Consider the following 26512-nt stretch of genomic DNA (forward strand, 5'->3'; position numbering starts at 1 on the left):
ACTTGAATATAAATTTAATTTGCCCCAAGTATTTTAAATACTTAAATGGCTCTTAAGTGTTCTCACTTAGGCTTTCTTTAAAATCTTTTGTCATTGAAAATGTAGCCATATTATAATTTCTGCTGCATAATTTTAATGGGACACATGGCTAATGCTAAAACAAAGGCAAACTTGGATTAAACAACACATTTGCACGCTAACATGAAACACAGTAACACAAGATTGTTCAAATTCCAACATATGGCTTCAGATACGTGAAAAGGTACTAAATATCACTAATCGTCAGGGAAATGCAAATCAAAGCTACAATGAGATATCACCTCACACCTGTTAGAATGGCCATCATCAAAAAGTCTACAAATAATAAATGCTGGAGAGGATGTGGAGAAAAGGGAACCCTCCTACACTGTCGGTGGGAATGTAAATTGGTTAAGGCAATGTAGAAAACAGTATGGAGGTTCCTCAAAAAATTAAAAATAGAGCTACCATATGATCCAGCAATTCCAAATTCCACTCCTGGGAATTTATTTGAAGGAAATGAAGACACTAACTTGAAAAGATACCTACCTGCACCCCCATGTTCGTTACAGCACTATTTACAATAGCCAAGACATGGAAACAACCTAAGCGTCCATCGATGGATGAATGGATAAAGAAAATGTGGTGTAAATGTATACAATGGAACATTACTCAGCCATTAAAGAGAAGGAAATCCTGCCATTTGAGACAACGTGGATGGACCTTGAGGCTATTATGCTAAATGAAGTAAGTCAGACAGAGAAAGAAAAATACCATATGATCTCACTGATATGTGGAATCTAAACAAAAAGAAAACCTAACTCATAGACCCAGAGAACAGATTGGCTGGTTGCCAGAGGGGGGGTGGGAGGTCAGTTATAAAATAAATAAGTGCTGGGGCTATAATATAAATGTATGGAGATATAGCCTCAGAAACAAAAAATAGTCTGAAAAGTAAATTCGACCAATTTACAGGAAATACAGTACATAAGTGAACATGGTAAAATACCCCGTGGGGATGGAATCAGCAAAATCTAGACTGTGAGCAACTCAAAAGGCAAACAATCCAGTTTCTTCACCAAATAAATTACCAGGGAAATAATACATAAATGGAGGGAGAACCTACAGATTAAAAAGGATACATATGACATATCAACCAATGACAATGTATAGACCTTATATGCATTCTGATTTTTAAAAAAGTTTTAAAAAAGCTTAGCTACTTCTGAGATAATTGGAAATTTGAATTATAACTGGATTTTTGCTGTTAAAGAATTATTGGGGTTTTTCAGGTGGGACAATGCCATCATGGTTATGTTTTTAAAGAGTTCTTATATTTTAGAAATACATAGTGAAATATTTACAGCTGAAATGATATGGCTGAGATTTGCTCCCAAATAATCCAGGAAGGGGGAAGATGAACTGGGGCTGTGAATGGGGCAGGACTGGTTGATGGTTGTTGGAAACAGGTGATAAGTACATGGGGGTTCACTACACTATTCTGTCTACTTTTGCTTATGTTTGAAATTATCCATAATAATTTGTGAAAAAAGGTAAATTCAACACAAAATTGCAATATTCTGAAACAGCTTATTATACTTTAACAAATAATGCTTTAATATTTTACAAAATGTTCACAAAAGTTTCAGTTAACACAATGTATCAGTAGATAATTTATAATCCCATGCAAAAAAGTCACAAAAATGCAGTCCTGATACAAGTGATTAAACACAACATTTTTGGGGCTTTTAAGTAGAGTAAATACCAATATTATAAACATGAGACATAAGGTCACTCAATTTTAAACTCCGGTTCTTACTCTTCTCACCAAAAATTAAACTAAAAAAACCCCTAAATTATCCCTGGATATAAATCTACAAATTCTTAGAACATGAGTCATTTGAAACATGCGTTTGAAACAACACACTACAATAATCATGCTGAAATAAACTGATGTTAAAGCAATCCATCATGAAAACAAAATGCCATTTTAACTAACCTTCTTTTCCCCTCTTTCCAGAAGAGTTGTAATGTCTTCATCTGTCAGCTCACTTTCTTTAGAAGCAAAAACATGGGTGGCTCCATGACGTATCATTTGTAACATTTCCTCTTTTGCCATCTTGTTAGACTGTTGGTCAATAAGTCTTCCTGATAATAAAAATAAAAGTTGTATATATTCAATGATATTCCAGAGAAAGCATAGCATATTAGCTCTAATCAGAAACTACTACATTTAAACATAAGTAAAACTTTAGTGAGCTTTAAAGTAATTTTTTAAATGAACAACCCTGCAAGTTTTTCTTCTACCATACCTTCTATTTCAATATGAATTTCCTTCTATAAAATTCAGTTAAAACATAGGACAGAAACATTTTTTCATGTTCAAACTTCATTTCTCAGATCAAATTGTTCTGTATGAAAAGGCACCCTCTAATACATGTTCTAAAATTTTTAAACCAAACATTTTATCTGCTAAATAATACCAAGTACTTCAAAAGACATGCCACTGACATTCAGCTATAAGCTAGTGATGTTCAAGTACCTACTCCATATACTGAATGCCAGGTTTCAAAATAGGCAGATTTAAATTAGCATTTTTTTTAATTTTACTTTTTTCTTTTACTAAGTTTGCAGATTTTGGTCAACTTTCATTAAAAGTAATCTCCTCTGAAGAAAATTGCACGTGTTTTTCAAAAAGAACACCTAATTCAGTTTACACGTATAAATACCTTGTTGTATGACAATTGAGTCAAGTCTCAGTTTTATCTCAGCTCTTTCAACAATCCTTTCTTCAACGGTGTTGTCGGTGATGAGACGAAATACACGTACTGGCTTCTTCTGACCGATACGATGTGCCCGATCCTAGTAGAAAAAAATCCTAATATAAGACATTGGGCCTTCTGGATAAAATGTATGGTATAGCCAGCTTATGCTATAAAATTCTGAAAATAAAAATTAGTTCCTGATCTCTCTAGACCTGCCATTTTTGAAACGAGGGTAAAGAATATTAAGAATATCTAGAGACCCCTGGGAACACAGAAATCTGCAAATATTCTGCCGTACCATTAATGGAAATTTCCAGAAGGACAACAGACAAAACCCCTTTAAGATGAGGACTAAAGAGAGCTGAAAGCTTCTGGATTAAGTTACTAAGTAACTTTAAGCCCTTAAATACAAACATCTTCCACACTAGCAAGGAGTTTTTTAAGTGAGGGGCAAATTAGTTAATAAGGGCTGCTTTGGTGGCAAAAGTCAGCTTTCTCTCATCAGCAAGCAGTTCTTTCTGTTTACTGAGGCAATTCAGGGATCTGTAATAAAGGGTCATAAAAATTAATGGGCTATTAATACCCTTACTGTATGGTCTTGAACTGGTCCTATGGTTTACAGTTGGTAAAGGTGTGACAGGTGGCAAGTTCTGATAACATATAAACAGCTAGGGGGAGTGTTTTTGTTTTTGTTTTAAACATCTTTATTGGAGTATAATTGCTTTACAATGGTGTGTTAGTTTCTGCTTTATAACAAAGTGAATCAGTTATACATATGTCCCCATATCTCTTCCCTCTTGCGTCTCTCTCCCTCCCACCCTCCCTATCCCACCCCTCTAGATGGTCACAAAGCACCGAGCTGATCTCCCTGTGCTATGCAGCTGCTTCCCACTTAGCTATCTATTTTACGTTTGGTAGTGTATATATGTCCATGCCACTCTCTCACTTCGTCCCAGCTTCCCCTTCCCCTTCCCCGTATCCTCAAGTCCATTCTCTAGTAGGTCTGTGTCTTTATTCCCATCTTGCCCCTAGGTTCTTCATGACCTTTTTTTTTTTTTTTTTTTTTTTTAGCAGTCACTATGGAGAACAGTATGGAGGTTCCTTAAAAAACTAAAAAGAGAACTACCATACGACCCAGCAATCCCACTACTGGGCATATACCCTGAGAAAACCATAATTCAAAGAGTCATGTACCACAATGTTCAATGCAGGGGGAGTGTTTTTAAAACACAAGAAGCTGCCAGGGCAAATAGGTGAAGGGAGGAGGCTGGTCGAGAAAAAAAAATCAAAGAAACAGGCCTTGTACTAAATATAAAAACACTAGAGCCAGTAACAGTTTCAACACAGCACACTGAGAGAGAATGCAACACCCCTACACATATTTACATTTCAAACTCAAATCGGTAAATCGTGAAAGATCAGCTATCCTCTAACACTTTTAAGGAAATAAAGTGTCACCAGTAAGTTTTCCAGTTCAGTAACACTGTAACTTACTGGGGCTTACTCCAACTTAGTCACATCAAACATGCAGTTTGGTACCTAAAGCAGTAACAATTATGCCAAAGCATGTGGATTTTAAAATGTCCCGATGGTCAATATTTTCAATTCTCTATTATAAAAGAAAAGGGACTACTTCTAAGCTCTGTCTCATTGGCATATGACTTTAATCATTTCCAAAGACAGTCAGTTGTCCCATAAATTCTTGGGATTTTGAATGCATAGCTATGTTTTATCTTTTTACCTCTGAAATTATATATAATCTCAAAACTTGAGTCACAGTGACTCAAGTTGTAGCTCTAGTTCAATAAATGATACCATGATGAAAGGTAAGAAAAGCTCCCTGAATCTTTTTTAAACATAGCGTAGTTTCTGATGGTGTCCTTAGGTAGCAAATGTTTTCCTGGAATATATTCCTTTGTTACCTTTTTACCTTCTTGCCCCAATTGTTTTATAACAGAAATTAAAACCCTATCTCTCCCAATTTCAGTGCTAAGGATTTTAATATATTTAGTTGTTAAGGAAATTAATACTGAAAGACTAATTTTTAAACCCTTTTCATTAAAACATATGTATGTGCCCTCTTCAATATTTGGGAGTGGGAAAAAATGACATTTCTGTTTCATGATAAAAGCCAAAATCAACACACAAATGCTATAGTTGGGCTTGGGGTGTATTTGTTTTTGTTTTGTTTTTTGCAATTAGCACAGCAACTTTGTTTTCCAGAAAAATCTATTTTAACATCTACAAAATCCCCCAAAGACTGTTGTTACCCTTTTATCATAAATTACCTTTGTGCTGTATAAATAACAATAGTTTTCCGAGCTAAGGTAAATTTCTGATACGATTAAAGATTACTAACCATAGCTTGTAGATCAACCTGTGGATTCCAGTCTGAGTCATATAGTATAACCACATCAGCACTTGCCAAGTTAATTCCAAGACCTCCAGCCCTGGTACTCAGCATAAAGATGAATTTGCTACTATTAGGAACATTAAAGGCCTCTATTGCTTCCTTTATTTAATTGACAGGAGATGGAAGAAAAAGAGAGAAAAATCAAATTATATTACCGGAGTCCTTAAGAAAGAAATAAACATTTTAACATGCATGCTCAAAACCCCACTTTGTAATATTCTTCCATCTTCAAAAATATTTAAGCATCTATCTATAAACTGTACTATGTGTACAGTAAAAAGTGTATTACATAACGTTCCTAACCTTTAGAAGCTTACATCAATAAAAAGAACAATCACAAAGACAAATTTAACTAAGCAAGTAATCAATCATTTAAATTATTTTAAAATAATAATAGTGAAAATGTTTTAATTGAGTGGGAGCTAAAATATATCTAGGGGGTAAAATGTCAGATATCTCAACTTCATTCCCATTAATTTATGAAGAATTAATAAAGAAGGTATAGAAGACCAACCAAGAGAGATAAAAGTTTAGAAATGGGAATGAGAGCAACAGATAGAGGGAAAGGTAAGTAGGTTTATTTCCATATGGTGAAAAGGAGCAAACAGGGAAGTAATGAGGAAAATCAGGAAGGTAATCCAGGGATATTCAGTGAAGAGTCTTAAAAATTAATAGGATGTTAATATCCTTGCTATATAAAGATCTCATACAAATTAATTAGAAAGAAACACTAAGACCGCAATAGAAAAATGAGAAAAAAAAGGACAGTACACAAAAGAACAAGTACGAATGGCTAATAAACACAAGAATAATGTTCAATCTCACTAGTAATCAAATAAATGCAAATTAAAACAACATAATACCATTTTTTAAAGATTAAAAAAATGATATACTCAATGTTGACGAGGGGGCGGTGAGACGGGCACTCTCATACATTGCTGCTGGGAGTGTAAATTGGTACAACCTTTCTGGAAAGCAATTTGGCAATATGCATCAAGAGTCTTAAAAGTGTTCATACCCTTTGACCCAGTAATTCCACTTCTAGGAATTTATCCTAAGGAAATAATCAGAGATGGGCACAAAGATTTATGTATAAGGACTTTTACTTAAGCATTATTTATAATAGTGAAAAATTGGAAACAACCTGAATGATCAACAATAGGGGGATAAATTATTTATTGTATGTCCACAGGATGAAATATCACACTAAAATTATTTTTACAATGATTTTTTTACTGATATAGGAAAGTACAATATAATGTTGAGTAAAAAGTATCAGGATACTGAACTTCATATGTAGTGCATAGAGTATAATATTAATTATTTATATATTATATATGCATAAAAATATTGGCCAGAAATACTTTTCTTCTCAAGATTTCCTTGGCAATCATATATTACTTTCATAATCGCAAAATACAGGAAGTTCTATGGAATGGCATGGTCAAAAGTTGCAGACAGAGAAGGTGACTCTGCCGCAGTCCATACAGCATGTAGAGGGGGCAGTATAGAAAGCAGCATGGTGTAGTGAGAGGCAATTTGGTGTAGAGGAAATAGCAAAAACCTGAGCGTGAATCATAACTCTACCATTTATTACACATGTGGTTCTCAGCAAGCATTTAACCTCTCTGAGACACAGTTTCAAGTGGAGAAAATTATGCCAATACTTTACTGGGCTGCTGGGAGAATTCAGCTGGAACTCTAAGTTGCCTAGCTCATAGTCGTTGCTTGACAAATGTTAGTTCCTTTCCCCATAAAAGTGAGGAGCTAGCTGTATTTAGCTGTAGCAATGGAGAAAGGGCAAATCCAGCTGCTATTGAGAAAGAATTGCTTATTAACAGCTCGCAAATGAATCGAGTAAGGAATTAAAGGTAGTCTTCCCCTTCTTACTAGGAAAATAGATGAAATGCTTGTCTGAACAACAACATAATGGGAAGGCAGGACATTTCCAAAACAAAACGAACAGCTCTCACTTTGCTATATCTTTTTTGTTTTAAAGATTTTTTTTTTTGATGTGGACCGTTTTTAAAGTCTTCATTGAATTTGTTACAATATTGCTTCTATTTTATGTTTTGGATTTTTGGCTGCAAGGCATGTGGGATCTTAGCTCCCTAGCCAGGGATCGAACCCGCACCCCCTGCACTGGAAGGCAAAGTCTCAACCACTGGACCGCCAGAGAAGTCCCTCACTTTGCTATATCTAAAGTCAAAGCATGTGATTCAAAGTCTCTAAAAGGAGAACATTATTTAACATTTTAAGAAACCAGATAATTGGAGCATAATTAGGTAAAGTCCACATTATTCATGAGCAGAGAGATTAGACAGAAATGCAAATTGGCTATTTGAGATCAGAAAGCACCTACTCTTCTGCCTTAGTATCATCTTCATTCCGGGAAGAAGGGCCATCTTGAATGGTACTATGCTTAATGTGGATTTGGAGAAATTCATTCCCAGGAATAAATCAGCAAAAGCCCAATAAAGATTCAAGTTACCATTTCAGAGAGGGTAAAAGACTAAAGAGCAGGGAACAGCATAAGCTTTGAAACGTCCTCATTTATAAATATTACCACAACTGTTTCCCCACAGTGGGTAGCAGGGAAACCCTTAATGTGAAAAGGGCCTGTGCTCCTGCTGTGGACACTATCGTACACTATGCCAGGTTTCACTAAGGAGGCACACAAGGGACAGAGTGCCCACTGCAGCTGTGGAAGGAGAGGGACACAGGCTGAGAGTCTTTGTGGCCTGAGAAGGGGTCCTAGAGCTGAGAGGTGAAAAGGCCTGTGTGCACTTTCATGACCTGTGGGCTATACTGCACTACATAGTACAAAAACTCTGTTCATACATATTATATGCAGTGATCCTCACAACACTGTCAGGAAAACAGAAGCCTAAGCATTAATATTACCCTTATAATAAAGAGTCAAAGATACTGAGGCTCAGAGGATTAAATAGCTTGCACGCATAGTGGTGGAGTTGGTGTTAAGTTCAGGTCTTCTGAAACCAAGTTCAATGCATTTTCCACTATACCATGAAATCACGATCTCTGCCCAGAGCATGAGTATAGACTTAAAACAGAGGCCAAAGACAGAGCCCTGAAGGATCACAGAAAAGAGAAGATAAATTAGCAAAGCCCTCTCCCTCAAAAAAAAGTGCTTTAAAGGGCTTAAAATACATTAGACCCCTGACATTCATGAGAAATCATCTAAAAATCTTCAAGAATTTCCAAATTATAGAAAACTAGTGGGTGCTAGGCAGGCTTCCTCATTAGCTAAGTGACTCATTCCTGCACACCAACCTTTTAGTACTCCAAAATCCAAGTGCATGATAAGCTCCTACACCTATGTTGTCCCATTTCAGTTGTACAAAATTTCTGTAAGACTGAGATCATTCCCTTTACAAATTACTGTCTCATGAGTCTATGGTTGCTCATATATTGAAACAATCTCAACTGTTAAGCTCCATGAATGGCGAGGCTCTAATGTAGGAGGCAAATCAAGAAAAGAAAATGACATAGAATCAGGGGTCAAAGAGTAAACTGAGAAACAAGTAGTCAAAAGGCCAGAGACAGCAGTGATTAGAGGAGGTAAGGATGTAATAGATAACTTAGGATGTCTTTGAAAACCTTGGAAAGAAAGATTTTTAAAGAGCCAGTGTAATGGAAGTCCAGCTAAAGATCTCAAAGAGAGAGAGATGGTAGTGAGAAATTCAATGCACCTAGCTAAAGAAAAGGCCAAAGTTCAAAACTACCTAATGATGAAAAACGTGGCTTAATTGAGCTCTGATTTTTCAAGTCTTGTTTTATTTTCTCTTCCTCACCTCTCTTTCTTCATGTGGGGTTTGTCCATCCAGTCGACAATACTCGTAACCACGCCACATACAATAATCCTCCAAAATGTCCAGCAAGCGAGTCATCTGGCTAAAAATGAGAACCCTTGAACCTAAAACATTTCACCAAAAAAAGCAAGTGGTTCATCTTGTGTAAAACTAACTTGAAAGTTACAAAAATAAAAGTAAACATCATATGCAATATAAATATATAGCACATGAACACTCCACTAACCACACACACACACACACCTTCAAGGGATACAATACAGAAGTATGCATTTGTTGAGTTACACATTTTTAAGATCTTCAAAATCCTCCACACATATTGAGATGATTTAAAATCTTCCCTTACTAGAAATAGAGACACAGATGTAGAGAACAAACGTCCGGACACCAAGAGGGAGGAAGTGGTGGGTTGAATTGGGAGACTGAGATCAACATATATACACTAATATGTATAAAACAGATAACTAATAAAAACCTTCTGTATAAAAAATAAATAAAATAAAATTTAAATGATAAAAAAAATAAATTTTTAAAATAATAAATAAATAAAATAAAATCTGCCTTTACTCCATCCTGAGGATGTTTCTAGTCTCTCATCCTCAGTAGATACACCCCCATGCTGCTTCCAAGCTTCTCTTCCTAACATACAAGTCTGATCACATCACTGTCCACAGCCAAATGTTCTATGACCACCCCCACCACCTTCAAAATAGTCCAAACTCCTTAAATCATAGTGTAAAAGGCCTTTTGTAATGGCCCCATCCATCTTCCCAGACTCATCCACTGCCACTCTACCCAAATACCACAAGCTCTACATTCCCTTCTTTCACACCTCTGCTTCACTGAAGATGTGGAACACCCTTCCCTTCCTTTTTCTCATGGTTTACTCCTACACATTCTCCCGTGCTCACCTCAAACATCATCTTTGTGAAGACTTCCCCAACTCCCAATCTCTCAGCATATCACAGCACTATCACAGTGACCTGCAACTATTCCTCCTCACTGTACTGTGAGCATCTACAAGGCAAGGACTGTTGTCTTGTGCATCTTTGTATACCCAGCCCATAGGACAATTCCTGACAAACAGTAAATACTCAACAATGTGTGCTGAACAAGTGAATGAATGAATGACCAATGATTATGCAAAATGTTATTCATATACAATATTAAGTTACTTCACATTAATTTGAAGATTTGTAACTCACCCTGTTCCTTGAGTTTGGCCAACAGTTTATCAAGAACTACCATTTTACCACTGTTGCTAACAATGTGCTCATCAGTGGTATACGGTGGACCAGGTTCAGCACCATCAAACAGGTAAGGGTGATTACAACACTTTCGAAGCTGCATCAGAATGTTTAAGAGCCGCATCTTGTCCATTTTGCCAGCAGAGTTTAGAACATCAATATCTTTCATCAGGATTTTTGTATACCTAAAATTTTAAACTATAATTAATCATCAACTATTATAAAGGCTTAATGCCATCAAGAAATGTCCCTTTGGAAAAAAATTAATGTCCCTTTGGTGATCTGCTTAGATTCCTATTTAAAGAAAAACAAAAAGATTTGATTTGAGACTAAATTTGATCAGCAAAACCAAAAAATAGTGACGATCTGAATATTTTAACTTGTATGTTGCCTATAAACCTATTTCCTCCTGCTTTATCCATTGCTAAAAATTGCCATCAGCTGGTAACAATTCAGACAACTACATCTGATAATTATTAATATTTAATAACTACAATATTTGCTGAAAATTGGTATCTGGCTTTTACTTGTTTGAGTTAAAAACAATTGCAATTTCTTATACCTGTCTTCATAGGTCATTTTTTTCTGATCCTATAAACATTTTTATTGTCTTTTCTAGACCTTCACCCAGGAGAAAACAGACCTACATATCCACCTGGACAGTAATAATATTTAATTATAACGACGGCCAACTTGCACTGAGTGCAAGTGCCAGGTATATGAATCATCTTGTTAAATCTTTACAACTCCAAGGTAAGTACTAGGGTCACTGCCATTTTACAGATGGAAATTCAGGCAGCTAAAAGAAGTGAAACAATTTATTCAGAGCCACAGAAAGGGACAAAGCGAGGGTTTGATCTTAACGTCTGAGTCCAGAGAAATATACTCTTTACCACTCCTCTATACTGGCTTCAATAATAGAGAAGTCACTGTATATTATAAATTATCTAATTTTATTTATATAAGCAACACTTTGCTTCTCTTAGTAGCATTATTACATTACTAACATGTTTAATTTTATGTTTAAATTTATGATTCCTTGTGACTCCTCTTGTCAATTTCCTGCTCTGCTTGTATTTATCAATACAAGCTTGCTTTTTTCATTGATGGAAAAAGCAAGAATAACTAGCAAATGTGCCGGTGACATTATCCCCTTTAACCCTAACATCCTTATAAGCTAAGTATTATTACCCCCATTTTACAGAAGGGAAACTGAGATTACATAACTTGTCCAAGCTAAGTAGCTATTAAGAGGCAAAGCACTGACTCAAACACAGGTCTATAGACTCCAAGGCCCATGCTCTTTCCTAAAGGTTAAATAAAATACTCATCAATTTTCTATTAAAATATCTGAACTACTTAACTTGGCATTTAAACATAAAAATGTAATTTTTGAACTAAAGGCACAACTGAACCACTACAAAGCTTTTTTTTTTTTTTTCCCGGTTCGCGGGCCTCTCACTGTTGTGGCCTCTCCCGTTGCGGAGCACAGGCTCCGGACGCGCGGGCTCAGCGGCCATGGCTCACGGACCCAGCCGCTCCGCGGCATGTGGGATCTTCCCGGACCGGGGCACGAACCCGTGTCCCCTGCATCGGCAGGCGGACTCTCAACCACTGCGCCACCAGGGAAGCCCTACCAAGCAATTTTTAATAAATAAATTCTAATGGAAATATAATAGCTCACCATTCTCGCTGCATTTTACTCAATCCCAAGTAAATCTTGATTTCCTTTTTAGGAGGCAGGCTCTTCTCTACATCAGTTTTTATACGCCGTAACAAAAATGGTTTTAAAACCTAAAAAGTGAGAGTTTTTATAAAAGTTTATAAAACATTCAATATTATAAACCATTTATTTCATTGACAACACCCTAATGTGAAATTTACTTCCCACTGTATAATCTGAAAAACACTACCAACACCAGTTGCCAACTTTCTTGGTAAAAAAGAACCAAGTAATGGCCCATTACAGGCTCAGAATAGGGGACCTAAATTAGACGTTCATGATTTGATGGCAGAAAAGACATTAAAAATTAAGACAGTAAGATTATTGACTATTGAAAAAGTACAAAATATACTTTTTTTAAAAATCTGCTGTCATACAATATTTTTAAACCTGAGAGGAAATCTGAAGTCAGAGTATGGATCCAAGAGTCTCTAAAAGTGAAACAAAAATTCAAGCCATTTAAAAATGGTTAACTATATGAATGAGGAGAAAATGGTTCAATGTTAAGGAAGATACGAATGAAAAGAGAAAAAACATGAAACAATCAGTGTATACCTGCAAGGCAAATTCTATCACAAGAAAAAAAAATCTCTAGAGCACCTGCAATGTGCCAAATACTACACCATGAACTTGATAGAGTATTAAATCCTTACAATAAATCTTTGAGGGAAAGGCAATTATTTCAATGTTAGTAATGTCACCAAAGTCACCTTGCTAGTAAGTGGTAGAAGCAGAAATCAAACCCAGATCAGGCCGATTCTACATCCAGCTCAGTCCCTGATTAGCTGTTGTGAGCTGGGCAAGTTCTTTTAACTTTTCCAAGCCTGTTTCCTCATCCATTCATCCAAAACATATAGATTTATGGTATTTGTGTATGCCAAGCATTTTTAAATGGGGATAAAGACACCTAGTTTCAAGGCTTCTGTGACAATTTGTGGTAGTACATGTGTAGAGCTTAACCACAGTAGACATCGGTAAACTGTGGCTATTATTACTAGAGATCCATGGGAGGTAAGGAAAAGGGAAGTGTAAACGAAGACTTCTGGTTTCCTGCTTGGGCCTCTTAAATTTGTCTAAGTGGCATTTTTAAGAGTTTCAACTGACTGTGAGACATTTAGGCAGAAGACTCAAAAGGCAGTGGGATATGTAAGTCTAGAGCTTAGGAGAGAGACAAGGAGAGAGAAATTTGGGAGTTATAAGTATAGAGGTGGTAGCTGAAACTATGGGAGTGAACCCCCAGGGAGAGCACATATGAAAAAGGAAGCCAAAGACAAAGCCCTATGAAACACTAAACTTTCAGGGACAGAGAAAGAAAAGACCATGGTTGGGACTGAAAAGAATAGCCAAAGAGGTAAGAGAAAATCCATCCCATACCCCAGACACTAAACAGAAAGCTCTTAAAGCAGGAGTGGTTAGCGGTACTAAATATTACAGAGACGCTAGGGCACTGACCAAAAGGTATACCCTGAACTAAGTAACTGAAATCACAACACTTGTTAAGTAAGTTTCAATTGTATTTAATGGATAAACTCTAGTGGTCAATGGATTCAGGAGTGAATAGGACCCACCAGAGACAGAGTAAACATTCCCCAGAGTTGACCAAGTTCGTGCTATCAGAGGCCCAGCTGTACTACAACTTGTGTTACAAGATTCTTGGAAGATTTGTCTTCTACTCCTCTGCATTCTTGCAATAAATTCCCTATTACATAAGGTCATTTGTTTCTGGACTTGTTCTGTTTAACTCTAAATAAATATTTACATAAAGCATGATGACTGTTAGGGCTTCAAGTCAATAAATGTTTAATGAGCAGTTACTCTGGACCAGGCACACAGGGCACAATGTGGTGGAAAATAGACAGGGTCTCTGCCACACCAAGTTTACATTTTTCCAGGGTAGGGGGAGAGAGGGAGAAGTGGACAATACATGGGGTTTTTTTTTTTTTTTAGTATTATCTGTAAAGAAAGATTGAGACTCTCATTAAAAACAGCAGACAAAAAATAGCAAATGCATCTATACCCACTTCCTCACAAAACTCCACTAAGCCAATTAAAATTATAGGTGTACATTTTTAAAAAGAGTGAATAGGGACTTCCCTGGAGGTCCAGTGGTTGAGACACCACACTTCCAATGCAGGGGGCAGAGGTTTGATCACTGGTCGAGAACTAATATCCCACATGCCGCATGGTGCGGCCAAAAAAAAAAAAAAGGAGCAAATAGGAGATTTGGTGGTGGAGATAGAGGGGATAAACTAAACTTTCAAATAGCTTAGCCATCAAGGTAATAAACCAGAATCACAGCTCGAGAAGGACAAAGTGTTGAGGGAGTACTGTTCTGTGTATGTGAGGTGGGGGCATCTAAGTGTGGGTTAGGATTTAATAAGGGAGATAATTGAGCATATTTACCTGTTGAAGGAAAAGAGCCAACATGGAAGGAGAGGTAGAAAATTCAGTCAATAAAAAGGATAAATCAAGGGGAAAAGTCCATAAGGAAACAGGAAAAGATGAGATCCAGGGTTCACGTTGGAACAATTAGCCATTGCTGGGAGAAAGAAGACCTCTTCCACTCAAACAGAGGTAACACAGATGCAGATATCCTTGGAAGATGGATATCCTTGAAGGAGTTCCTACCTAATGTCTTCTATTTTCTCTTTGAGAAAGGAATGATGGTACTTGCTGAGAAAGGAGGAGGGCAGGGAACACCTGGGTTAGAGGTCTTGGGGAGACTGGGGAAAGTCTGAAATAGCTGTTCTAGGAAATGAGAAAGAATGCTGAGGAAGGCCATGTTGAAGGATCACCAACATCATCAAATCCTAGCTTACGTTAGGGAACATGAAACTGTAGTGGCTCCAACCTGTACAGTGGGTGTAATCTCCTTTATCAGTGTTGAGCAGCCCCAGTACAGAGCAGGTCACTCTGCTAGTAAGTTGTAGAAGCAGAATTCAAACCCATAGGACAGTTACATAATTCCAGTTTAGGGCTTTTAGGGCAGAAATGGCAGATCAAGAGAGCAAGGGAGTTTGAGATATTGGCAAAAAAAAAAAGTGGTTCAAGTGATAGAACATGGGCTCATTGCTGCATACAGAAAATGTAACAGAAATGGTCTGACAGATGGGGGTAAAGCAGGAGTCCAGGCACTGGATATCTCTGTGAGATAACAGGACAGATACAAATGGAGTAATATGAGTGAAAGAGAAGGATACAAGAAGCTGTTAACAAAGAAGGGGAAACTGGTGTTCAATGAATGTGAGGGGGTCACCTGGTAATGAGTAGATGACAGAGAAAAGAATGGACGGAGGATGGACTTGCAAGATAACTTGAGCCTCAAAGGAAGAGTTTTACACATGACAGTGGAGAAGCAGTGGTTTTGAAATGGCATTGGGGAACTAAGAGAATACTGATGCAATCTCAAGGACCTGTGGGGTACGGGAGAGTGAACAGCCTCTATGGGAAAGAACCACATTATCCTGGGGAGAGAGCCAAAGCAGAAGAGCTGTTCCATAGAGAAGCTGAGGATACAGTGGGAGTTTGCCTCCCAAAGAGGCTATTAGAAAAGTCGAGAGGGAAAAACACTAAGACTGAGCCCAGAAGCAAATCCACAAGTTCAAACAGATTCTATAGCAGCTTGTTTTCTAGCTCAGTTATATATATATAATTACTAAATTTTCCTGTCTGCTATTACTTACTGCGTGAAGTCTTTCCACAAGTTTTTGATCACCAAGACAATTTTTAGTGTCAAACCAAGAATCAAAGTCCTGTGGAGGGGTGAAAATTCTGCAGTAAGTGCACAGTTTTTTTTTTAATAAATGCAGTATTCTATAAATTCTTATACAACTCATATAGCAATAATTCATTTTAAAAGCACTGTAAAAATATGTTAACTGTGATGGCCAATATTATTTACTTCTGAAAACAGATAAAATACTGGAGCAGTTAACAAAATCTGAACTGCATTATAGAGGCACTCCATCAGCAGGTTTTCCTTAAAAAGCTTTTATTAGGCTTCCCCATACCATAGTAGCATTGTATCCAGTTAAAAGGAGTAGGAATAAGAATAAAAAATCGAAGACATGCTAATGAAAATGTTAATCAAACAGTAAAAATGAACAAAAGCAAGATAAGGTATACAAACCAATAGTAGCTGAACTTGGTACTTTTATTATCAATTAATATCAGTAATGAGGAAAATCAAGCTCCAAAGTCCTTAAATCATTCAATTCTGTTTGCTGCACTAGCATAACCTTATGTTAATGATAAAAACAGTATAAATCATACATTTACAAAATATGTTGCTTTTCACATCACATATTATAAGCTCTTTAGTACTCACCAAATGTTAATACCTGCAATAATTAAAGATTATTTCAATGACTCCACCTGCCAAACTAGTATGTAGAAAACCCTTCCAATTTAATTAAAAGAAAATTTAGAAAGCACTATTCTGAACTCAGTCTACCTTATGTCATAAGTTGTGGTAGCAATGTTATTATATAGGCAAAGTTTAACAGGCAGGATAATCTCAAAGAAAAGAAACATTATTTCTCTAAATATCCCCGTTTGAAAAAATTTCTACTTAAGAGCACCTTTCTGAGAAAATCAAAACACAAATAAAGAATTACAAATGAAAAAGAACTATCAATTTCAATCTACATTCTATGCTTTGAAAACAGATGTCTGTGAACATAAGAAAATTACACTTAAAACGTATGACAAACTTACATCTGCAGAATTAAAGACATCAGGCAATAAAAAGTTGAGTAGTGCCCAGAGTTCATGCAGGTTATTCTGCAAAGGTGTTCCAGTTAGGAGCAAGCGGTTAGTTGACTTGAACTCACGAACAATCTCTGAAAGCTAGAAAAATAATAGTTACGTCAACATTGTTTTATTTATTAGAATGTTCATCAGTTCTTCATCCAACCCAATACATGTTTTGAATAAAATAAAACTTGAAAATTAATTTTCTGTGGCAAAATATCCTGGTTCAGGTGACATTGCCACAGTGAAGCACAACTGAACAAAATATTCTAGGCATTTCTACACTTACAAGAATGCAGATCATAGTCACACCTGAGACCGTTCCCCCGCTTTAAAAAATTTATTTTTTCCATTTTGGGTCCACAGAAACAGTCAGAACTCTATGGAATTCAGGCTAGTCACTATACAACACTATCGCCTTCTCCCTGACAATCATGTTCATCCACCATGCCTAGCCAACTTCTAACTTGGCCTGGTCACAATTTTTAAGCACCACACTTGAGCCCATTTTCCCCGAATATCTTATATTAACTTTCTAAATATAAAACCACAAAAATTAAAGCACAAAAAGTATAAAAGAACAGTAATCTTATCAATAAAAATGCACATTTTTATAGTGCTCTTAAATTAACAATTATTCTCTAACATGCGTCCTCTTATCGGGTATTAACTCTAATTTGAAAAGCACCACCTGGTGATTTTGCTTCAGTTGTGTCCCTGGTTCTCCCAAAGCAGCCCAGTGATCCAAAGAGAGGTTCATCATAATAATTGACGCTTTTCCTACTGTTGATGGAGTTGAATGGCAAGAAATGTTGGTATTTTTCAATGTTAACACCACACTCTAATTCACACAAGTCAGATAATTCTAGGAAATGATTTTTTCTAATCCATATGAATACACGTAAGGTAGCTCCTCAAAAAATAAACCAATGCAAATGACATTTATACACCAAATATTGCCAAAATATTAAAATACTGTAGCATAACAGAGTTACTTAGGCTGCAACAGTTATAGCAAATGAACACCTAATTTTCTTTACATAAAAACTGGGCTCAATTTTCATTTGTCTTATATTCAATCATTTAAACTTCAAAATCATTTTAAAAACTGATTTTCTTTCACATTCTGTGAATAAAATCACAACCTTCTATCACTTTTTTAATTCTGAATACAGAGAAGTAAACAAACAGAAATTGTAGTTAAAAGAAAACTTTAATAAAGATGTTGAGAACTAGCTTACCTTAGATTTTTCATTCTTTATTCTGTGAGCCTCATCGATGACTAGGTATCGCCAGTGAAACTTTTTGAATACAGATTTTTCTTTAATTACCATCTCATAAGAAGTAACACAAACATCCCACTCTCCTGGCATCATTTCATCACGAATAAAAGCAGCCTGATGCAAAATAAAGTTCCTTATATTAGAATATGTTGACAGAATTAAAGCATCAACAGACTATTAAGAATTCTAAGAGACCCTTGGAATCATTCGGTCTCATCCATTTTACAGATAGGAAATCTGAGGCCCAAAGATACTTTTGTGGTCAATTATCTGTATGACATGCTAATATTTTTCATCAACAAAAGAGAAGCAAAGGCTTCCATTAAACGAGTACAGCATATTCAATGAACCGGAGAAGTTCATATCACCAGAAGATGACAATTACTAGGCTCTCTCTTCATACCACAAAGGATCAAAAGGACATGGGCAAAGGAACTACTTTCTGAATACCATACTCTTACCAAAATCCAAGCATTACCAACATGATAGCACTTCGATAAATGGAAAAAGCTCAACATATATGAGTGATTCCAACCTTTTGAGATCTCTTGTATGTCTCCTTCACTTTCTAGCAGGGATGAGTCATAAATTTTGTTAAGGGGTCATGAAAGCCCATTAATGTTTTTGTGAAATTCCTGATGTTATGAGACTACAAATGTGATTTTATAAAGGGGACTTGCTCTCTCTCGGTACATGAGTCTATTTAAAACAGTGAGACTATTTAAAACTATTTTTAAATCTTCATAGGCAGTGGCCAATGTGGTAGCCAAGTTGATTGAAAGCATTTTTAACTTGTATTAACTGAATTCCAGATTATTTTTTATTACAGGTCAAAATAAAACCACAAAGGTTAACAGGGAGCAGCAAAATCTACATTGAGAAGGGACTGGTTAGTACTGTAAATCTGAAGTTACAGTGCATAAACAAAATTGACTGTTCACTGCAAAGTCATTATTTCATAAATTCAGTTATGCATCAAACACGCGAGGGACTCTTTCAACAAATATTCAATGAGTGCCCACTATGTATAAAAGAATTGCCTGGACTGAAGTAGAGGATAGATAAAAGGCCTTTGTAGATCTCAGCTGCTCCCTGGGAAGTGGTATTCAAAAAGTTAATTAAGACATTAGGGAGTTAGAGGCAAAATAAAAAGAACCAGGGTGCCAGACCCTATTTAGTCCTGCATATACCTTACCCTTATTTGATTTTGTGAAATACTCAGTTTAATGATTCCTCGTACAGTTTCATAGAACATACACATATTTTAATTTAAATTAGCTCTTCTTTGAAATTTGTGTAACTACTTGATAGTTTCAGAGTTAAATATCTTGATAGAATATTAAATAAGGATCACATAATCCAAAATTTCTCATATTATAGGTGACAAAAATTAAGGCCCTTTGAGATTCATTCAACACCACAGTCAGTAGCAAAGCCAGAATTAAGACCAGATCTCCTGTTTCCATGTCCATGACCTTTGATGCCTCTGGAGTGTGAAAGGAAGGGGTCAAAAACTATGTTTAGGAATCATACCTCTAAATACTTCAGGACTACATTAGCTTCAAACAGGATCAGGATTTTCTCTAATAATTTCCTACCTCAATTAAATACCTACTGTAGCCTACATCAAATACTTTATTACCAAAATACTGACCTAATAAAGTGTTTACAGAAGGCCAAGAAAATAGAAAGATCCAATATATCTATCCCATGTGGTACAAAGGCTCAAATCTGTCTATAAATAATGATCTGGATTTTCTCTACACATAATGACATCAATCTTTAAGTGCTGCATATGGCACATTAATTATTTATGTAATTAACAATTACTGGTTCTCAAACTCTTTGACCATGGCCCACAGTAAAATTGTATTTTAGGTCGCAATCCAGTATATACATACATGTTTGAGGGCGTGTCCATAGAAAGAAGCAATACATATCCTCAATGCTACTTTCTACTCTGTTCTATCTCAATGTTTTAAAAAATTGTTGTCACCACCCACTAAACTGAACCCCAACCCATTAATGAGTGGCAATTTGCAAAACATTGACTTTGAAGGTTAGTTTTCATGGTTAAGAAGTTTTTGAAGTGTCTAGAAGAATTTCAACCTCCCATGGGGTAGAGATAGGGCAGTCACCAATTAAATACATCCACCCTTTCTTGAAAACTCCCAGAGACACTTCATGAAACCCTTGGATTCCACATAATATAGTCGAAAACCACTGACATACATTTTTACTGAGACATGATGACAACACAAGCCTAGATATTTCTCAATATCTATGACCTTCAAGAATAATTTCAGGGACTTCCCTGGTGGCGCAGTGGTTAAGAATCTGCCTGCCAATGCAGGGGACATGGGTTCGAGCCCTGGTCCGGGAAGGTCCCACATGCCGCGGAGCAACTAAGCCCATGTGCTACAACTACTGAGCCTGCGCTCTAGAGCCCGCGAGCCACAGCTACTGAAGCCCGTGCGCCTAGAGTCCGTGCTCTGCAACAAGAGAAGCCACTGCAATGAGAAGCCGCCGCACTGCAATGAAGAGCAGCCCTGCTTGCTGCAACTAGAGAAAGCCTGCACACAGCAACGAAGACCCAACGCAGCCAAAAATACATACATACATACATACGTACATAAAACGAATAATTTCAGCAAAACAAATCAATACTTTAGAAATACAAAATTTTATAAGAAATGGTATTACATTATATAATAGCAGCAATCAGAAAGATTTCTAAGTGACTAATTTGCTACTGCGAAATATTAGGCATAGGGAAGAATCAAGCCTGTAATTCTATATTTATGAGCTCAGTATTTCAATATTTAAATTATTTATAAGTTAAATTTAAATAACTTTAAGTAATTTTTCTTCAAGCAAAATGATAAGAATAAAATCACATAATTCATTATGCTACCATTCTTTTGAGGATATCTTTTGATAACCTATCTAAATATGTAAAGTAGAATAAATCTTTACTCTAAACTATGTTCTCTGGAGGCAAAATAAAGACCAAGTTTAATCATATGCTTTCTAAACTGATTATTCATTTTGGTATTTTTGCATAATTCATTATTTTTAGATTAATTCAACAGTCCTAAAATAATTGTAGCCTACTAGATTGACAAATAGCTACTTTAAACAAGAGCCCAGAATTTCTGATATTATCTAAGAATGTATGCACACATGTATTTTTCTATTCAAAGATCAAAACTGAAAGCTGTGTCTATGCATAAACACAAAACACAAGGCTCTCTGTACAAAGAGAAAAAGTTCCATTCATGTGTGTGTGCATGTGCATGTGTGCATGTAAACAAGTCAAAGTCAAAAGTAAAAAATTTAAACAAAAAAATTGAAATGCAAATTGATACATTTTTGGCATCAAAACAGCACAAATGATAGAATCGCTGAAAATATAGACTGTCAATAAAGTAAGATTTTTAAAAATAAAACATCACTTAAAAGTGCAATTCAAAATGCTTAGGTTAATGAGCTAGTTAAAAGTAAATGCCAATAAGCATAATAATGGGTTTTCTGTTATGAATAGGTAACACATCTACCTCATAGGAGTGTTGTGAGAATTAGCTTAATTAATATATAAAACGCACTTACAAAAGAGCCTAACAAAGAGTAAGCACAACTTAAGTGCTATTTAGTAGTAGCAGTCAACTCGAATGTCTTTTATAGCAATAAAACTTAACCCCAGAATGATGTTATCCTCGATTGCCTTTTGAAACCTGTTTCTCACTTACTCTCGCATCCTTGTCTCCAACGAAACAAATAACACGAAGAGATGGGACCCATCGCTTAAATTCATTCATCCAGTTGTGTAAAGTCGACTTTGGAACTAAAACCATGTGAGGTCCAGGAATGTTTCGGTAATGTTTCAGGTAACCAAGCAAAGCAATTGTCTGTAAAGTCTTACCAAGGCCCTGCGTTATCATCACAAGGAAAAGAAATCCATAAACATTTTTTATTTAATGAAACATTTGTTAGTAGCAACTTTACAAAAGATATTTGCCAACTATCTCACATAGGGAAAAGTTAAAAGACTTTTTTTTTAAATGAATAAACATTCCAATTCAATACTTACCCTGAGCACAAAAAGAAGCTAAGAACTTGCAGTTAGAAGGTTGCTCAACAAAGCAATTTTCTATTTAGGAGACTTTTACTCCTAAAGGAGCAAGCAACCTATATTATTTTTTCTACTAGTTTGCAAAATTAGGAATTTCGTGTATTTCACAAAGACACATTTCCTTTATCAGCCTGCTTAGATACCGGTCTTTCTTTCCCATTGACCCCAACATTATTACAGCCCAGACATGAAATATTCAGACTATGCATTTCAAGGGGCATGTAGCTCTATACTTGCATCTCACACCCTTGAAGACCTAATGAATCATAAAAGAACAGAACATAAATGAACTTTGCAGCCAGAAAGGACTCTAGAGATCACCTAGTCCAGTGGACTTTTTAAAAAATAATATACTGAACACCCATGAATCCACTACCTAACCTATGGGAAAGGGAACTATGTGCTATGCTGTATGACCTTTCAAAACAGTTTCTGGCTTTATCGCTATACAAGGTATACATTGCTTTTATATACCTAAGCTTAAAGCTATTTTTATAGCATTTATCCCATCTGATATTTCACTTATGAGATGAGTTTTATGGATGTTACGCATTAAAATCTTAAAATGTTTATTCTCCTTAACCAAGTAAGTGCACTTCTAGAAATCCTATGGAAATAATTTGAGGTGCAGAAAAACTAAATTACAAGGGTTCTCATAACAGTATTATTATATATCAAATATATACATATATATCAATCAACATATACAATATACATATATATAATATATACTATCAACCAATCCATATGACCAGCAATAAGGGAGGAAATGAATAAAATTATGGAACCTCCCTAGGATTAATTATTATGCAGTAATTAACAATTATTCTTACCAAAATGTTTTAATTGTGTGGAAAATATGTATGAATGTGAAGAAATCAGAATACCAAATCATATATAACACGACCTCAACTATGCAAAATAAATACAACCAGAGGAAAAAGACTAAAAAGAAATATGCCAAAATGTTAACCATGGTTATTTCGAGGTAACAAAATTATAACTTACTTTTAATTTTTTCTCAACTTTTTTCCAAATTTTCTATACTCAAAGTATCTTTCCCCTTTTTAGTAATTAAAACATAGCTGGTGTCAGCATAACTTCAATATGAAGGATCTCTACACAGGCTGCAGCCAAGAGGAGCGTGAGGCAAACCCTGATCTTTCTGTTGTCCAATTAACTAAGCTCCTCCCTGTCTGAGCTGACTGCAGTTTCCAACCCAGAATACTAAATATAAGGAGCTACAGACCCTTGATTTAAAGGACTTGCCACACACCTAACAGTTGCTTAGCCAGGGATGAGTACCTATGGGACTGACTACTACACTACAAGCTATAGAGCATCGACAGTCATGTGGCCCATATGGATATGTGATTGTAAATATGGCTCCAGAGTCACATATATGAGTATCACTGCCCTCTCTTAAATCCCACCTTATTCATTTGGTCTTAAAATGCCAAACCAGGTCTTCATATACTCCTCTGACCTGATGAATTAGCATCTTAAATGGCCTTACTTTTTCTCTTCGGTCTTTTTTTTACACAGTCTGCCCTCAAAATCCACAGGTTTCACATCGGGCATTTAACCAACCACAGATCAAAATCTGCGGATGGCAAACCGCGGATACAGAGTGCCCAACTGTACTATGCCATTTCATATAAGGACTTGAGCTTCCATGGATTTTGGTATCCCTGGGAGTCACAGAACCAATCTCCCTCGGACATGGAGGGACAACTGCATGTCCATCATTCCTTAGCTCATTTCCTGACTCCCAGCTGGCACTCTACTGTCAAGACTCAACAATGCTCTTCACTTTTTTGTTCCTCACACTTTCTTTGATCACACATGGAGGCATTTACATTCACTCATGCATACATTCATTCATTTAGCGTTTGGTTTCTATCGCCACCTTATTCCCAAAAGGATTTCAGGTAGCCTACAATGAAAACATGGAACATAAATTAATGGTCAAAAAGAAATAAAGAGGGGACAAGGAAAGTAAGACTAAAAGCTAAAGGATAGGAAAAGGCACAAAGGACACAATGGGCAGACCATTAAAAGTTACACTCATGCTCCATTTTGGTATTCACTAGGGCTCTGAGCTTCCTGGAGGCCATAGTGCAAACATGAACAAAAGTACAAGGAGGTTTTTTTTATACCATCTGAGAAAATCTCACTAAGAATTTTGTGCCCTGTGAAAGTATATGTTCTAGAGGTTACTTAAAGAAACAATTCTAGACTTCACAAATGCCTTTTATGTTATAACTAAATAAAACAATTAGCCTCCAAACCCCAGGGGGGAAATTCAGCTCAGGTATTTCAAATTTACATAAAATTACTGATAACTAAGAATGTGTTTTGAGCTAACAACTCCTTACCATTTCATCAGCCAAAATACCATTGACTCCATTTTCATACAAAGAGATCAACCAGTTCAGTCCTCGAATCTGATAATCTCTCAGTGGTCCTCCTTTCACATCTGAAAAAAAAAAATCAAGGCTCTCATAATTTCATTAATACAACCAAGTAAAATTTTCTAAAACTAAACTGAAAACAAAAAACACCAACATGATGAAGTACTTACATGAAGGTGACACCTCAAATCTAACACACACGTTAGATGTTTTCCGACTCTCCGAGAGCAGCTCTTCATCTTCTTCTTGCTCTGTGCGCCTGTGACGGTAGCTGAAATGAAAAAAGAAATACCTTCGTATTCAACCCAAATGCTAAGGTGTCAATTAAGTCAGTATACACGGTTAATATCTTTTTTGAAAAAAGAAGGGTTATCTAGAGTCTTGCTGAGAAGTTGGTAGAACCAGCCTACCTTTTTACTGATTGACTTCTACTGAGATAAGAAATATTGTTGCCTCCAAAACATACTTACACTGACAATAACCATATTTTTTGAATATAAAATCACACTGAATAAGTGAAGAAGAAAGGGAAGTATGAAGGGAGGTAGAAGGGGGGCAGGAGGAAGGGAAGGAAGGAGAGAGGGAAGAAAGTAGAGAGACAGATGCCAACATACTCTCCAACAGAAATTAAGCTCTGCTTGTCATCTTTCTTTATTCGAGGGCGTCCCAATTTCATGTTCAGAGGAGATGTTGGAGATTTCTGTGCTGAAGGTTGAATGAAATGTGCAAAAAGTTCTGTCTGCTTCAGTAAAAATTCAAATCTCTTTGCTCGATCTGCTTTCTAATTTACAAGACAAAAGAAAAAGTAATGATTTCTTTTTGTGTTCATTCAAAATTTAACAAATACTTATATTGCACTTAATTTGTACTATGTTCTAAGCACTTTAAACATACTAACCCATTTAATTCTCTTAATAAACCTATGAGGTAGGTATTAGTATTATCCCCATTTTACTGATGATAAAACTGAGGCACAGAGAGGGCAAGTAACTTGCCCAAGTTCCCACAGCTAGTAAGTAGCAGAATTTGAAAATGGTATTTTCAGATGGTTTGAGTAGAAGCCAAGTGATCCGACAGACTTAATAAATGACTCAATAAGAAGTACTCTGCTTAAAGAATTGGGGTCAAAAGGCAAATCCTGAATGGTTTGGAAAGCCAACCAAGAATTTTCAAGCTTCATCTAGAAACAATTTAAATCTTAGAATACAGTGTCATCTTGTCTCAAAATACTTTCAATGTCATGGTACAATACATTTCTCTCTTCAAATATAGTGATCTGGAAAACTGTGTTTTATGCTAAGAGTACATAAAGTTTCTCCCAAAAGTGAGGATTTGGAGAAAAAATATACACACACACATATATAAGTGAAATAGTTGATACATGTTAACAATTAAAAATCGACCAAAGGTAAAATAGAGAGCTAGTGGGAAGCAGCCACATAGCACAGGGAGATCAGCTTGGTGCTTTGTGACCACCTAGAGGGGTGGGATAGGGAGGGTGGGAGGGAGACGCAAGAGGGAGGAGATATGGCGATATATGTATATGTATAGCTGATTCACTTTGTTATACAGCAGAAACTAACACACCATTGTAAAGCAATTACACTCCAATAAAGATGTTAAAGAAAGAAAGAAAGATCGATATATAATTTCTCAATACATTTTAAAAGGTCATATAGCTTATACCAATAAATGCAATAAAACTTTTTTTTCACTAAAAAAATCCTAAAAGATCAAGATAAAGAAAAAAACCAAGGTGATTTTTTAATTCCCAGTCACTTTCTGACCACAGGGTAGAGAACATTTGATTACCAATGAAGGATGCATAATTAATAACATCAGAATCTTACAAGAATTCATTAACATAAATATAAGAATTAGACAAATACATTCAGACCAGTAGCTGGAAGGAGGCCAAAACCTTTCCATTTT

General features: G+C 36.0%; 1 protein-coding gene across 5 annotated transcripts in view; it reads right to left on the minus strand.

Moving 5' to 3' along the window:
• Window positions 1–26512, minus strand: part of SMARCA1 (SNF2 related chromatin remodeling ATPase 1) — a gene marked incomplete at its 5' end in the record, with an annotated part of 154916 nt that overhangs the window by 122751 nt on the left and 5653 nt on the right. For 3 of the 5 annotated variants that reach the window (XR_014327117.1, XM_082864640.1, XM_082864641.1), the window contains 14 exons: window positions 2018–2166; window positions 2748–2880; window positions 5143–5295; window positions 6215–6250; window positions 9012–9133; window positions 10235–10461; window positions 11961–12070; window positions 15683–15751; window positions 16716–16847; window positions 17993–18148; window positions 21784–21963; window positions 24545–24645; window positions 24751–24851; window positions 25195–25361. Coding sequence is in view for 3 of the 5 variants with exons in the window: in XM_082864640.1 (XP_082720766.1) it covers window positions 2018–2166; window positions 2748–2880; window positions 5143–5295; window positions 6215–6250; window positions 9012–9133; window positions 10235–10461; window positions 11961–12070; window positions 15683–15751; window positions 16716–16847; window positions 17993–18148; window positions 21784–21963; window positions 24545–24645; window positions 24751–24851; window positions 25195–25361 (1836 nt within the window). The remainder of the gene's footprint in view (window positions 1–2017; window positions 2167–2747; window positions 2881–5142; window positions 5296–6214; window positions 6251–9011; window positions 9134–10234; window positions 10462–11960; window positions 12071–15682; window positions 15752–16715; window positions 16848–17992; window positions 18149–21783; window positions 21964–24544; window positions 24646–24750; window positions 24852–25194; window positions 25362–26512) is intronic. The other 2 variants (XR_014327116.1, XM_082864642.1) reach the window with 1 other exon arrangement.

The sequence above is a fragment of the Leucopleurus acutus genome, assembly GCF_964270905.1.
Source record: "Leucopleurus acutus genome assembly, chromosome: X".
Taxonomy (NCBI): domain Eukaryota; kingdom Metazoa; phylum Chordata; class Mammalia; order Artiodactyla; family Delphinidae; genus Leucopleurus; species Leucopleurus acutus.